Genomic DNA, 16,734 nt, shown 5'->3' with positions numbered 1-16,734 from the left:
CATTTTAGCAATAAGAAATCAAAAACTTGAAGACAGATGAAAATAGAAGGCAACAGATGGCAAATAAACAGATTCAGAAGAGTTATGAAAGATTGAGCTTAATAGCAAGTAAAGAGTTTATGAACCTACCAAGTGAAATGAATGCCGATATGAAGATCGCCGGAGTCAAATAGATGACTGGAAGTCAGGAACCCATCAAGAATGTGAGTGGAGCAGTTGTAAAGCTCTTGGAGTTTACAAAGTAATGGAACAAGAACCTCGGCTAGGAGGTACGATCTCGAGCGGCTTGGAAAGCATAAAGCTTGATACTTGAACAAAAGTGGACAGTAAAGTCCAGAGAACTTTGAGGTCGGCGAGTTTTATCTCGGACAAAGGGGTACAGATGAACGAACAGTGTAGGTTCCATCACCTCAGAATGCCGAGGTAATAGAACCTAGGGGGCAGTTGTGGGGATATATTTTCTGAGTACCAATACGTGGCAAGGTGACGCCGACGTGTCAGCCGACGTGCCACGTGTCTTGGTCGTTGTGCCGAGGTCATCTCGGCTAGGCCGAGATTACCTCCGAAGATATCGGAATTCGAGATAAGCAGATAAGGGATGAGAGTCCTAGAATGAAGAGGGAACTCAACCTGGATATGAACAAGAGTCCTAGATTGGGAGAAGACTCTAGTTTGGGTAAAGATAAGACTCTTAGAGAGTTTTGTCCTAACTCCACTGGGAGTCCCAGATAAGCAGTAATCCTGAGTCCATAGAAGTCAGGCTTCTATTGGGACTAGGATTGAGTTGGCTATAAATAAGAGGCACCCCCATGGGTCTAAGGTATGCTTTTTGATACTCAAGCTTGTGAGTTTAGTACTTGATTTATCTTTGAGAGATATACTGACTTGATCGTCGGAGTGCCCCCGGGTGGTCGAAACCACCGCGGGATGCTTATATTTCTGTTGCAGGTCAGTCAGGTGCCATCTATTCTGCCAGTACTCTCCAGCTGGTTACTAAACGGGCAGTGTGGTCGGAAAATCACCCACACAGTTAAATTATATACTACTCTACAATATTTTTGATACATGCATAATACTTTTAGATTAAATTTGAAATGATATCCAAAAATATATTGGTATCAATAGGTAGCATACCAATTGAAAAAATAATATTTACGAAGTTAATAACTTTAGATGTAACTATAAGAAAGGTATAACTTTAGATATAACCATTAGATGTAACTATAAGAGAGGTATAACTTTAGATATAACCATGAGAAAAACCTATCTTTCGAAGAATTTTACAATACATGTAACATATTATATGAATTCATTAATTACATCATTTTCTTATTTAGCTTTGATTAATTTTCTTTTTTAATTCATTTTCTTATTTAGCTTTGATTAATTTTCTTTTTTAATTATGATAATATAATATTTAATTAAAAAATATTTGGTAGTTCAAAATTTTATGACTTAAATGGTTCAAATCTGTCAAAACGACGTCGTTTTACACTCATTTATACTCAAAACGACGTCGTTTTGAATGATTTGAGCTATTTGAGCCATAAAATTTTAAACTACCTAGTATTATTATATTTAATTATGATTTTTTTTAATTATAATTTAAAAAATATACAATTAAACAAAATTTTTTCCCTTTAACTATAAAGTATTCTACATGAATAAAGCTTGGTAGCTCCAGTTTTTTCCCCATAAAGTATTCTCCATGAATAAAACTTGGTAGCTAGAGTTTATTGTGATGGTCCCGAATTGCAAAACGACGTGGTTTTACTTTTTTTTTTTTTTTTTCTTTTTCCTTCTTCTTTTCCCTTTATATCTGAAACAGGGAAGGGAGGAAGAGAGAGAGAGTGAGAGAAAGAGAGGAGAGAAGAGAGAGAGGGAGGGCGAGCACAGTGAGAGAGGGAGGGCGAGCACAGTGAGAGAGAGAGAGAGAGAGAGAGCTGGTGATGGTGATAGGCGATGGCGATGGCGATGGCGATGGCGACGGCGACGGTGCGACGATGTAGATCTGTGTTTGGTTTTTTTTATTTTTTATTTTTTTATTTTGATTTTGAAAATCTGTGTTTGATGATGATGATGTTGTGTGTTGTGGTAGATCTGTGTTTGTTTGTTTGTTTTTTTTTTTAATTATTTTGATTTGGAAAATCTGTGTTTGATGATGATGATGTTGTGTGTTGTTGATGATGATCTGTGATTGGTCCCCTGCTCCATCTCTTCTTCTTCCTTCTTCTTCTTATTTCTTCTTCATCCTCTCTGTTTCAGAACAGAGAAAAGGAAAAAAAGGAAAAAAATTCTAAAACGGAACTGTTGGTACTAACTTGTTAACCAACTTTTTAGCTAAGCACACATCAAGAAAGAGGGAGAACACCGACTCAAAAACAAAAGAAAGGAAGATGAAGTTGACCTGGAAAAACCAGAACAAGAAACACAAACGCCCGCTCCACGACAATGTAGATCTGTGTTTGGTTTTTTTTTTTTTTTTGATTTTGATTTTGAAAATCTGTGTTTGATGATGATGATGTTGTGTGTTGTGGTAGATCTGTGTTTGTTTGTTTGTTTTTTTATTATTTTGGTTTTGAAAATCTGTGTTTGATGATGATGATGATGATGTTGTGTGTTGTTGATGATGATCTGTGATTGGTCCCCTGCTCCATCTCTTCTTCTTCTTCTTCTTCTTATTTCTTCTTCATCCTCACTGTTTCAGAACAGAGAAAAGAAGAAGAAAAAAAAAAAAAATTCTAAAACGGAACTGTTTGTACTAACTTGTTAACCAACTTTCTAGCTAAGCACACATCAAGAAAGAGGGAGAACACCGACTCAAAAATAAAAGAAAGGAAGATGAAGTTGACCTGGAAAAACCAGAACAAGAAACACAAACGCCCGCTCCTCTCCATTTCAACCCTCCCTTTCGATCAAAACGATGATCGCATCATCAGCAACAGCGAAGACCGACCAAGATCTGATAATGATACAGACCATAACATCGAACAAGCTCAAGCCCACCATCACAACGACACCGAACTCGCAGAAGCCTTTCACGCACAAGGAAACAAACTCGCTGAGGTAAATTCCAAATCTTTTTTTTTTTTTTTTTTTCCTTATATGGGTTGTTTCTTTATATGCCCTAATTCTTTAATAGCAACTGTTACTGGTTCTGTTAATATGTGCTTTTTGTTATTGTTTAGATAATTTTGTTTTTAGTTTATATTACATATGCAAGTTACAAAATTCTGAAGTGGGTATGTGGAATTATTGATTTGCTGAAATTATTAGACTGTTTGTAATTTGGGGTTATGAAGATGAACTCTGTTGTTAATTATCGACTATGTTATAAATCATGGAAAATATATTTGGAATTGGGGCATATGTTTATACATCCAGTTTGTTTCTAAAATTTGGCTATGTGTGGAGGGAATTCAAAGTTTGCCCAATAATCAAAATACTTTTGGATATCCACTGCTACCCTAAATATAGTTTTTGAGCACAAATGATTTGAGATATGGGTTGGGAGGCTTGGAAATTTGAGTATGCGGAGATGTTTGAAATTTGAGAATTCAGTAGAAAAAAAAAAAAATTGGGTTTCGGCTAGAAAAACTTCAGCTTATAGAGTGGGAATTTGTTTTCTGTTTGAATATTGAAGATTGTTAGGTAATAACTAAGCTCTGGGCCATAAGTGGATTTTGATAAATTGATTCATCCAACTTATCCACTCTCAGTTAGTTCATATAAGGGATATATGTTTTCACTCAATAAAGTGGGTGAAATATGGGTTTACAGTCAATAGTAGGTCTCAAGTGGTAGATTAATGAGATTTTATGATTTTTTTAGTAACTAGTTCTTTAATTATTGTTGTGACCCTGTTTTGGTTACTAAAAAAAATATAAATACTTATGTTGAAGCTTGCCCTTGTTCATCACTTCACTCCAAACTATCATTTTGTCTCCATGAAATTTAAGATATTGAAGGATTTTTGTGATAGAACTTGCCTACCAATAAGGATTTTTAGTCTGAGATTTCTCAATACAACCAGCCATCTGATGGGGTAAAATAGCTGTTATATCATTATAAAGAAATATGGGCTTGTTTGAAGTTTCGGATAATGAACCTCAGAGGAGTTTGAAAATGTGAACCTCAGAGGGTTCCTTCACACTAAATGCATGTGAAAAGATGACTATTCTACTCTCCTGCAAGTTGCTTCAAATCCATTACAAACATCACTCTTTCTATAACTGTTTTCTAGCCCAAAACCGATAAAGCTTCAGCTTTACTATCCCACAGTTCCATATGAAAGAATTCCTTCATCAGTTCCATTACAAAATCCAAAGTTCCAACGAAGAGGGAATATTAGATGGGGAAGCAGTCTTGTAATTAGTTCCAATCCATTTCCTGTGACCATTGATGCTCCTTGCAGAAATGCTCTCGAACTGGAAATGACACTACCTTAGACCTGAATGAGCTGCAAATTGTATTCTTATCTTTTGCAATTCAACAATAAAAACATATAAAGGCAAAGAAAGAAAGGAAAATGAGAAACTGAAAAAAGGGTTAGAAACTGTGTTAAAATAACATAATTTCAATGTAAAGATCAGAATTCAGACCTGAAATAGAAGAATTTTACTATATATCCTAGTGAGAGAGTACTTGTTCCAAGTTTAAAAGTTTATCAACTTAAGGTTTGCAGAAGAATGGAAAAAGGAAACAAAAGCAGTGGAATAATGTGTCTTAGGTTGGGGAAATTGTTTTATAACAAAGGGATATTTTTCATCAAGTTGTAAACCTTTGTACACATTTTATTTTAGAGTCTAAAAGCCACTACATTGTCAAATCATTAGAATTTTTCTGCATCTTCAACAGTGTTCTAGTTATAAATATGATCCTTGATAGAGTTGAAAGTGCAAATAGGATTTTTATAGCCGACTGAAATAGATGGGAAAGTAATACTTCAAATTGTGTTTTTGGTGAAATTTTTGTGCAATGGAGGTAGCTGATAAAAGAAAAATAAATGAAAAAATCTTATACGATGGAGTTACAATTAGTGTGTATTTTCTCTCATTTTTTAGTTTTCTTACTGTGTATCTGTGTGTGTTCTTCTCCCCTGTCAATGACAAGAATTGATTCCCAGACTGACCAACCCCTATAGTTGCTTTTGTACTTCCGTGCTGCAACATTTGCAATTCATGGATTTTAAAACTGAATGAAATATATAGATTGAAGTTTCCTAAAGTTATGGAAACAGTATTTACAATGTAATGCTTCATATTCACTCCAAATTGATCCATTACTGTTGTAGAGAAGTTTTATTGCCATGGGGTCCAGACTTTGTTTGGCAGCCCATTCCTCCATTTATAAAATATGAGATTGGAGAAATTAACCTGTTGCAAGACAATTATAGTTGGTTTTCATCCTTGGCTCAACAGTGCTCCGTTTTTGCAACCTGTGTTCATGACCTGGTGTGGTATATTCTTGAGCCAGTTGAATTTCTTGTAGTTGTCTGAAAACAACATCCTCAGGTGCAAAGTCATTCCTTTCAAATGCTTGAAAATTCAAAGGGAGACATTCATACATATTTATTTGCTACATGACCATTTGCAAAATGTAGTTCTATATATCTGTCATGTATTTTCCATTCCGTTTTTTCCTTGCTCGTTCTGATAACTCTTTCCCACTTTCATTTCTGAAGGATGGGAGGTACCATGAAGCTCTTGGGAAGTGGGAAGCTGCTATTACTTTGATGCCAGAAAGAGCAGTTTTACATGAGCAGAAGGCTCAAGTTTTACTTGAAATTGGAGAAGCATGGAATGCTTTGATGGCGGCAACTCGTGAGTCCCAGTTCTTTATTTTCTTGTACAACTGTAGACTTCTTTTATTACGCTGAATAATGCAGTTATTAATGGCTCATCACTTGGTTGTTAGCTTATCATTTAGAAGCTTACTACTTCAGAAATTATTTTGCAGCTGGACCCAAATAAAATTTTGATGTCTTCTTCAATCTTCAGATTTGGTTCCCTGTTCAAATTGCAAATATTTTCAGATTTTCTTTGCTTGTAGAAATCATTTTAGCTCTGTATTGTTATTGGAGTTCAAATTTTGTTTTTTGTGTAATGATTTATTTTCCATATATATTACCCAAGTAGACATTGTATTCATGAGTTCCAATTATTTGACAGGAGCTACTGAATTGGAGCCATCATGGGCTGAGGTTTGTTAATACTTTATTATTTGGATGTGCTTTTTACTCCATGGTTAGCATTCATATATGAAATAGCCCTTGCTATTTCACCTTTTACTTTTCTGTCATCATAGAAGTGGATATAAATGTATATCCAGTGCTTTTTTATACCACAAAGTTGTAATTGGGCATTGTTTGACAAGTACTTACAAAAATTGGCTTCCCCAACTCTTGATTTTTTAAAATAATTTTAAACTATAATATTTTTATTTAATTATTTATTATTTTTATAGATTGTTGTTGGGCAATGGTATCTACTGTCACTATTGAATCAGTCTATAGTATATAGAATCGATCTACAGAATTATTCAGTGTGCTTGGTTTGAGTTTTTTGAGTAAGTTTTTTGAAAATTGAGTTTTTTGGTTTTCGTATTCTTTTGGTTTTAGTGAATATTTTTTAAATTTTAAACTTTTTTTTTTTACTTTTTTAGATGCACCTTAGTTAGATATATCTAAAAAGTAAAAACTTTGTGAAAAAATATTTTAAAAAATTAATAAATACATAAAAATACAAAAAATATACTGAATTTTTGTATTTTTTTTTGTATTTTTGGTATTTAGTGAATTTTTAAAAGATTTTTTTTACAATTTGCTTTTTAGGTGTATTTATATTAGGTGTCTAAAAAGTAAAAAAGTTGTTTAAAATATTAAAAAAATTCAGTAAAAACAAAAAAAACAAAAAAAACAGAAAATAAGAATGTAGAATTTTCTGAAAAGTGTTTTGAAAAATGAAAACAAGCAAGCTGATTGCAATTATCAGTACAAGAGTTAGTAAATTGTGTGAAACCTGAGGAAAGTTGCTATACTTGTTCCATAAACAAGGGTTACAAGTACGCCATGCAATTTGAAATAGGAATGGAGGCAGATTGTCCTTATATGGTGAAAAAACAACCCTGTTGCGAGAAGCCCAACCATATGATAATTTCTACGTAGTTGTTATATAATTTTTTTTAATGAAAAACATTAATTTTCATTCTAAATAATATTATTGAATTTTTAATTTTTTGTATGTGTGTAATATGTAGTGGGTTTTGAAGATTGAAAATTTCAAAGAGATGGCTAACGGAGATGAGATTGGACTTATGGAGGCTGTTAAGAATCAACCTGTGGTTGCAACACTTTATATCACCCATGAATTACTGGAATACAAAAAGAGGTTTGAAAACAAATTTAATGATGTATTGTTTTGTTAGTTTAATTGTTGTCTCTCTATATAATGTTCTTATGTTATATTGCTTTTTTAATTATTTTATTTTATGATTATGATTAGGGCATATGAAGGACCACCATGTGATTCAAAGGTAAAAGTTGTTCAGTAGGGGAAGTGATGATGAGACTAAGAAAATTTTCTGGTGGATCAAGAACTCATGGGTCGTCAGTTGCGGAATCAATAGATTTGCAAAAGTTGTTCGGAACTCTAGCCTTTCAAAAGGCAGTGCACCTGTTCTGTTTAGAGCATTATACCCTATTCTGTTTTGAACTGAAAAGCCAAGTAACCAAGTAAATGGCATAATCTTCTCTTGTTTGGTTACTTGGTTTTTCAGTTCAAAATAGAATAGGGTATGATGCTCTAAACAGAACAGGTGCACTGCCTTTTGGAAGGCTAGAGTTCTGAACAACTTTTGCAAATCCATTGATTTCCCAACTGACGACCCATGAGTTCTTGATCCACCAAAAATTTTTCTTAGTCTCATCATCACTTCCCCAACTGAACAACTTTTTACCTTTGAATCACATGGTGGTCCTTCATATATGCCCTAATCATAATCATAAAATAAAATAATTAAAAAAACAATATAACATAAGAACATTATATAGAGAGACAACAATTAAACTAATAAAACAATACATCATTAAATTTGTTTTCAAACCTCTTTGTATTCCAGTAATTCATGGGTGATATAAAGTGTTGCATCCACATGTTGATTCTTAACAGCCTCCATAAGTCCAATCTCGTCTCCGTTAGCCATTTCTTTGAAATTTTCAATCTTCAAAGCCCATTACATATTACACACATACAAAAAATTAAAAATTCAATAATATTATTTAGAATGAAAATTAATGTTTTTCATTAAAAAAAATTATATAGCAACTACGTAGAAATTATCATATGGCTAGGCTTCTCACAGCAGGGTTGTTTTTTCACTATATAAGGACAATCTGCCTCCATTCTTATTCCAAATTGCATGGCGTACTTGTAACCCTTGTTTATGGAACAGGTATAGCAACTTTCCTCCTCTGGTTTCACACAATTTACTAACTCTTGTACTGATAATTGCAATAATTCTGTAGGTCGATTCTATATATTATTGACTGATTCAATAGTGGCAGCAGATACCATTGCCCAACAACAATCTATAAAAATAATAAATAATTAAATACAAATATTATAGTTTAAAATTATTTTAAAAAATCAATAGTTGATATTTAATATTCTTACTGTAACCAGCTTGCTTTCGAACTTTGTTTAAAATTCCTTCTTCCATTCAATTCACATGGATACTAGGAGAATATGTACCCTATAAAAAAAAAAAAAAAAATTATGATATACTTCTGTTAACATAATCAATCATATAAAACTTCAACCAATAAGCACTTTATTTAAACTAAAAAATTAACATGATTTTGGTTGCTAAAGTATGCACATGGTGTCACTCTAATCCCTGAATGTGTATAAAAATGCTCTCTATATCAAAAGTTGTTCGAATTCATCATTATATTTAAGGGTATTTTTGGAACAAATATTACAATTAAAAAAATGAAAAGAATTAAAAAAACGTTTGGCCTCTAAAATTTGCCCTCAGTGTCGTTGTAGTTTCATATTTATCAATTTAGTCTCCATATAATACTGTGTATTGAATGGTTACTATATTTGGCATTCAGGATGTTTTTGTTGGGCTCAATGGGGTGATCTTTTTGAGTTGTGACATATAAATCATAGGAAAAGAATGAGGCCCCGTTTGTTTTTAGAAATAGAACGGAGGGGATTGATAGTGAGGGGATTAATAGTGAGGGGATTGTTAGTGAGGGTCGTTTGATAGTGAGGGGATTGATAGTGAGGGGATTAATAGTGAGGAATTGTTAAATTATTTTTATATAAAATAATAAAACAAATAAAAAAATATAAAAATTAAACATTAATATTTAAAAAGAAATTCCTAATATATAAAAAATAAAAAAAATAAATTTTTTTTTAATCCCCTCACTATTTTTCTAATACCAATACCATCCCTACCTCCTCACTATGAATCCCCTCCACAAGGGTATTAGTAATACCAAGGTATTAGTAGTACTCTCCCCATCTCTCAAAACAAACAAGGTATTAGTAATACCAAGGTATTAGCTAGTCCCAAGGTATTAGTAGTCCCAAGGCTATCTCTCAAAACAAACACCATATACTAGTCTCAAGGCATTAGTAATCCTAATCCTTTTGCTATAACCCCAAACAAACGGGGCCTGAAATCTTTATTGATAAGAATTGAGGTAAATTTTTATATAAAAACCAAATAAAAAAAGATGAAACGGGGAGTATTATAAGCATCAAAGCACGAACCTTCTTATCCCAAGTAGGTTAGTATGAAATGGCAAGCCCACTCATTTGTAGCACAATCTACCGGCATTGGTTAAAAAGAATTCAACTAACATAGAACTAAGAACAAAAGGAAAATAAGAAAAAAGGGGAAAGCTCTCAACCCACCACAGTACAACTCTAAACAAACCCAAAGTTTAGCAACCACATTGAAACAGAGCCATCCAAGAACAAAACAGAACCATCGAAACAGAGCCATCCAAGAACGAAACAGAACCATCCAAGAGCATCGAAAGGTTAAGGGTCCAACCTAAGAGAACCCTTTGACCATTATTTTGTTGCAATCACCTTATGTTCGAAACATGTAGTAAATGTCTTGGAAGGATTTTATGAGGCATTAATTTGGATATCTAATATTTGTACTGCATGGATATAACCTTATATTTAGAAAGTGTTATGTGATTGAATTCATGTATGCTTGTATGTTTGGGCTGTGCGTTGTGAGGCTAGGATATTTTTTTGAACAGGCTGTTTTGCTTAGCAAAGCAACAACAGACATGGCTTTTTTGATGAAAACTAGTAATGAAATTAAGTTTCATTCTTATAGGTGAGGAATCGACAAAATATAAAGGCAGCGTTTGGTTGTGCTTTCAAATTGTAATTCCAATCAAAAAAATTTTAAACTTATAATTAAACACACAATTTAGAGCTTAATTCAAAAATTATTTTCAAAACTTATAACCAAATGAACAACTTAAAACCAGCGGCAGAGGGACATAGGGGCGTGGGGGGCCATGTGCCCCCTTGACTTTTCAATTTTTATTTTTTTTGGTGTCTTAGCTTACACACTGTCTTGCCCCTCCTATACACAACACTCCCAATTTTACCCAAACACACTAACACATGCACCCACATTTTGTTTGGTTTTTATTTTTTGTTTTTAGTCCCAATCCCAACAAAACACTAACACACAACTTTTTTTGGGTGGAGTGCACATAACTCTAATTACGGCAAGGCTAAAACCCTAAAAGCGTGTGAAATTGTTTCTGTTTTTATTTATTTATTCACAGTACTTATTAAGTGTCTTCATATTTTCTGTCTTCTTTGTCTCCCTTTGTTGCTTTGCAATTTACTGACTCACAATTTATCAGATTAGGATCACACACAACATAGATTTGGGACCACATTACAACCTTGGTATCTTATCTTCATTGTTTACAGATAACTTTATTTATTAATTTTTACTTTTAAATAAAAATTATGAGTATTAAATTATAGTTATTTATTATTTTTTGCAATTTTATTTGTTATTATTTATGTTAAAATAAGAGATTTTGATATGCTAAAATTATTAATTTTAATTGGTGGTGATTTATATTAAAATTAGGGATTTTGGTTTGTTGGTTGTGCTAAAATTAGGGATTTGATTTGTGCTAAAATTAAAAATATGAATTTGTAGTTATTAATACTTAATGATCAACTTGATACATATATTATCGATATGCTATCCAGTAGTGAGTTTTCAAGGTTAAATGAAATTGCCGATCTTGCTAAGAAAATGGTAGAGATTGGAAAAGACAAAGTATATCCATTGGTGTATTTGCTCCACTTTAGCATTAGTCTTACCTGTTGCAACTGCTACTATTGAGAGAGCATTTTCAGCTATGAATATTGTGAAGAATCGGTTACGGAACCGAGTGGGTGATGAATGGATGAATGATAGATTGGTTGTCTACATTGAGAGAGATTTTTGATGGCATTGACAATGATACTATCATGAAAAAATTTCAAAAGATGAAAATTCGTCTGGGTCAACTGTAAAAGTTTAAAATTAAAAACTTTTTGTAATGAATATTAATTTTTTATATTTAATATTAGCTCGAAAAATTATTATTATGTTATTGTTATTGATTGGGGTTGAAAAATTTTGAGAATATAATTAATAAGTGCGCCCTTATATATTAAATTCCTGGCTCCACCACTACTTAAAACTATTTTCAAAATTCAAAACCAAACTCTTTTCAAAACTCTATTTAAAAAAAAAAAAAATTCAAAAAACTATTTTTTTATTTTATTATTTAAAATTATTTTTAAAATTATGATTTGAGTGTGGAGTTGTATTTTGTATTATGAGTTTTGAAAATAGAAAATTTGTTTAATTATGAGTTTTGAGGAGATTATTTCATTTATATCCCTATACTTTTACACGATTTTCAATGATCCCCCAAACTACTATTATTTTCACGCGTATCCCCATACTATTTAAGTTACTATTAATTTTGCCCCTGCCATCACATTTGAAATTTGGACTTAAATTTTAAAAGAAAGATGCAAACCCACCATTTCTTACCACCAACCACCACTTCAAGCCCTTCTATCTCTTTCGTTATAACCTCGTTTTGCTTCATTTTTACATCGTTAGATTCAACTCGGCCTAGTTTTTATATCACATCTCACACGTCTCGTTCTTTCTCTTTTTGCATGTTATCGGAGCTCCAAAAATTGATAAAAAAGAAGAAGATTTTTCTTTTCGTTTTCGATTTTTCTTCGAGCCATCTGTCGGACTTTATATGTTTCTCGATTCTTGGCGGTTCTACTTCATTTTTTTGCCATTCTCTTCATTTCATTTCCTACTTCGCCCTACACTATCTCATTTTCTCACTTCACCGTGTAATGGGTGATTTTGGTATGCCGAAAGTAGTCTGAAAATTAATTTTGAAAATTTCAAAACATTCATCTTTTGTTTCTTTCTCCTCTCTCTTCCTCATTCTCATTCTTCTTCTTCTTCTTCTTCTTCTTCACTTATAACATGATGTGGAACATGGCTCTAGGTGGTAACAGAACTGGTGATAGTAGTGGTGGCGGTAATGTAGTTCGGTGGCGGGTAGTGATCTTCTTCTTCTTCAATTATCCATTTAAGCTTTTTCTTTATTTTAGTGGAAAAGATGAAAGAAAACACAATTCAATAATCATAATATCATATTTTCTACCACAAAGAGATCTAGAGAGAGATAGCGGTTATTGTTATGTTGGTTGCAGAGGAGTATGAGAGGAAGGTGAAGAAATTAAAGACAAAATGAAAATGGGTTTGAAAGTGATCAAGCGATCAACTTATTTTCTGTTGTATTTGTCTTGGTTCGTAATCGGAAGAGGCTACATGATGATGATAGATCTTCTTGGATCATGATAACGATGAAGAATTTTGAGAAAGAAGAGAAGAAGAAAATCATGGAGCTATTCAATTTCAACAGGGTTATTGAAATAGATTATTGATATGTATGTGTGTGTATATATATATATATATATATAAAGATATATATTTCTTCATCACCTTCATAACTTCACCAACATCATCACCCGAACCACCAATTTCACCGCCTCTGAACTTCATTACAGCCACCATGATCATTACCATCACCACCACCTTACAACACCAAACCCACCTTTTTCACAACCAAGTTCCATTACCGCCACCATGAGCATTACCATCACTGCCACCTTACAACACCAAACCCACCGCCATCACCGGATCGCCACTACCACCATTACCAGCTCCATTACCACCGAGAACTATGTTCTACATCATGTTACAAGTGAAGAAGAAGAAGAAGAAGAAGAAAAAGAATAAGGAAGATGAAGAAGAAAGAAACAAAAGATGAATGTTTTGAAATTTTCAAAATTAGTTTTTGGACAACTTTCGGCATACCAAAATCGCCCATTACACAATGAAGTGAGAAAGCGAGGTAGTGTAGGGCGAAGTAGGAAATGATGTGAAGAGAATGGCGAAAGAATAAAGTAGAATCGTCAAGAATCGAGAAAGATATGAAGTCCAAAAGATAGCTCAAAGAAAAGTCGAAAACGACGAGAAAAATCTTATTATTTTTTTATCAATTTTTGGAGCTTTGATAGCATGCAAAAAGAGGAAGAACGAGACGTGTGAGATGTGATACGAAAACTAGACCGTGAGTTGAATCCAACGATGTAAAAATGAGGTGAAACAGAGTTATGTCGAAGGAGATAGAAGGGGTTGAAGTGGTGGTTGGTGGTGGTGGTTTGCTGGTAAGAAAGGGTGGGTCTGCATATTTCTTTTTAAATTTGGGGCCAAAATGTATTTTTTTTAAAACTTTTTTCGTTTCAAATATGACGGCAAGGGCAAAATTGATAGTAACTCAAATAGTATGGGGGGTCATTGAAAATTGTGTAAATGTATAAGGGTATAAATGAAATAATCGCAGTTTTGAGTTGTATTTTGAGTTTTGAGATGTATTTTGAAATTTTTTGGATTTATTTTTTTTAAATATTTTTTTAGGGATAAATTGTGGTTGAAGAAAACTCATTAAGAAATTTTTAATTCTAATTTTTTGTCTTTTCAAATTCATAAACATAAAGGGAAAATTATAAACACTAGAACAAGAGTTGAGTTTTTGAATGGGTTAATACCAGAAATAATAGGTTGAAAAGGTGTCTAAGCCATTGTCTTGAAAATTTGTCCTGCATTACAAATATTTCATGCCTGCTGTTTTATATATGTTTCGGTGAGTTTCTTTTTCATGTTTTCTTGACATCATAAAATTGCTGACACTAACATATGATTATTATTTGCAAAATCAGCAGGATAACTTCAGGACTACTGGTGTAAACTGCTATTCGACAAAATTCTGAATTGTGTTTCATGTTATGTTCTTTACTTGGAGCATGGCATTTAGGGATGTTAATCATAAATCATTATTTGCTTCATAGAACTTGTTCAGATTTCTATTGTTAAGCATCTTTCATGGCTTTCTTTACTTGGCATTTAGGGATTTTAATAGTTTGATTTCTTCCTAGAACTCATTTAGTTGGATCCTTGTGTGTTCCTTGAGTTGGTAATTCATTGCTTTTTTTAAACATATTGCTTATGTATTTGGCTTGTCTTAGAATCTTCCAGGTTACTGCTTCAAGTAAAAGATGGAGAAGGAGGCAGTTGGGTCCCCTCTTTTACCACCACCACCTCACCCTTGCAAGCACCTAAGTGCTGCCACCCATGCCACTAGGCCATAAGGAAGGCCATTGGCTTTCCCCTTTATTGTGTTTCTCAATCCCCACCCCCCTGGCCCTCTTTTTTTCTTTAACTCTCTTCCGCTACTTCCTTTCCTTCTGTACGAGATTTTGATGTTGTTTTTGTCTTGGTATTCCAGCTTTTTACCCTAATATCTCTTCAACGTTATACGAAGTATCTCATTAAACCAAACTAAAGTAGCTCATTACAGCCACATAACTTGGGTTAATTTTCCATTTAGCTATGACCAAAGCATTTGCAATACTGCAGAATACAAAATTTCACCAAATTAGATATAACTCTGTAACAAAAAGATTGAGATATAGATAGTACTTATAAGACGACAATCTACAGGTTGAAGTTTGTGCTTAAACATCATGAGGAAGTAGTAAACTATAGATAGGTATCCAACAGACTGGATTTTAAAATTAGCATTTTGAAATTAATTTGTAAATAATTTGACAAAGACACTAAAACTATTTGAAAACCAACTAAATACAAAAATCTGCAAAGCTTTGAGGGAATTCAAAGAAATCAGTTTTTGTTGGTGGAATTTGTTAAAGCTTGTTAAACCTTCTGAAATTATGATTGGAATTTTTGTTGATGATGTTAAAATAATAGCTTTTTGTAGGGACTGCTTATTTCAAGGTTCCATGTCTTCTATTGTGATATATATTTTGTATTGTAATGAACTAATTTTAGTTGCCATAATATTTTTTTATTTTTAAATTTTTTTGGCTCTGGGGTTCATATATTCATATATTTTTTCCCTGTCATTTTGCTTAGTAGAGTTATTTTAGATTGCTAGAATAGGTGAATGCTGCTATTGACTTGACTAATGGGTAATTTATGATTGATTTTTTTGGGTATGAATAAACATAGGAAATACTTAAGTGGTAAGCAAATGAAAAGACGCAAAGACTTTACCGAACTTGAGTAAGACTCTTTTCGTTTGTTTTCATTTTTTCTTGTGGGCATCGGGCACACACGTAAACTTGTAGGCTTATATGTGTGCTTATATTGATTATTGGCAACATAACTAGACGACCTACAATTACAGATATTCTTCACCTGTGCTCGAAAAAACTGTACATCTCATGTTAGTCTTCTACAATCGATGTTTTACTGCCTGGGATGCTTGATTGTATTTCCATGGAATTTCTTTTTGTATTTTGGCACCGGTGTTTATAGTAGCGAAAAGATTGGGAAGGGAAAAACCCTTTTCTCTGTTGTTCCTTTGTATTTGAACCTTTATTGTGTTTTGCAAATATGGTGGATGGATCACAGCTTCCATCAATTTCCCAGAAGATACATGGGCAATCTTATTTCTTATCTTGAATTTCTCCTAACTTGCGCACCAGGAATACTGGTTTACACAATATGACTGATGCATATGTAAATGGAGTTCAGTAGAGTCCTCTACCACCAACATTCCAAGGCACTGGCCTGGAATTTGCATCACCACTATCCTCTGTTTTTGTACAAGCTCCCTCAGAAAAAGGTTTTCGTAGTTTTATGATACTTCCTCATGGGAGGAGTTTCTGCTGCTGTATCCAAGACTGCTGCTGCTCCGATAGAGTGCGCTAAGCTATTGATTCAGAATCAGGATGAGATGATCAAAGCTGGTTGGCTATCTGAACCATACAAAGGAATTTCTAACTACTTTGCCCAAACAATTAAGGATGAAGGCATTATTGCTTTGTGGAGAAGCAACACTACCAATGTTATCAGATATTTCCCAACCCAGGTTAGCCTATCTTTTGTTTATATTTGTTAATCTTGCCATTTCTTTTGTTTTAAATAATTTTGTCCGAACAATGTTACTTTTGAGTAAGGTGGCTTTGAGATTATGATACATTTATATGGTCTATAACTGTTGTTGCTCATGATAACAGCAAGTGATCAAAGTTACACAAGTTGGTATTTGACTTGTAA

General features: G+C 33.2%; 1 protein-coding gene across 7 annotated transcripts in view; it reads left to right on the top strand.

Moving 5' to 3' along the window:
* Positions 1-1,832: 1,832 nt before the first annotated feature.
* LOC145789340 (uncharacterized) overlaps positions 1,833-16,734 on the top strand; it is a 30,813-nt gene continuing 15,911 nt past the window's right edge. For 2 of the 7 annotated variants that reach the window (XR_014364658.1, XR_014364657.1), the window contains exons 1-4: positions 1,833-3,066; positions 5,684-5,822; positions 6,171-6,202; positions 16,213-16,546. Coding sequence is in view for 3 of the 7 variants with exons in the window: in XM_082921194.1 (XP_082777320.1) it covers positions 2,842-3,066; positions 5,684-5,822; positions 6,171-6,202; positions 14,689-14,772 (480 nt within the window). In the remaining 4 variants the exon portion in view is untranslated. Of the gene's footprint in view, positions 3,067-5,683; positions 5,823-5,958; positions 6,148-6,170; positions 6,203-14,678; positions 14,854-16,160; positions 16,547-16,734 lie in introns of those variants that run through there. The other 5 variants (XR_014364659.1, XM_082921194.1, XM_082921195.1 and 2 more) reach the window with 5 other exon arrangements.

This window comes from Camellia sinensis, chromosome 3 (genome assembly GCF_055761805.1).
Source record: "Camellia sinensis isolate YWXY chromosome 3, ASM5576180v1, whole genome shotgun sequence".
Classification (NCBI taxonomy): Eukaryota; Viridiplantae; Streptophyta; class Magnoliopsida; order Ericales; family Theaceae; genus Camellia; species Camellia sinensis.
This window is presented reverse-complemented; position numbering and strand designations above follow the sequence as displayed.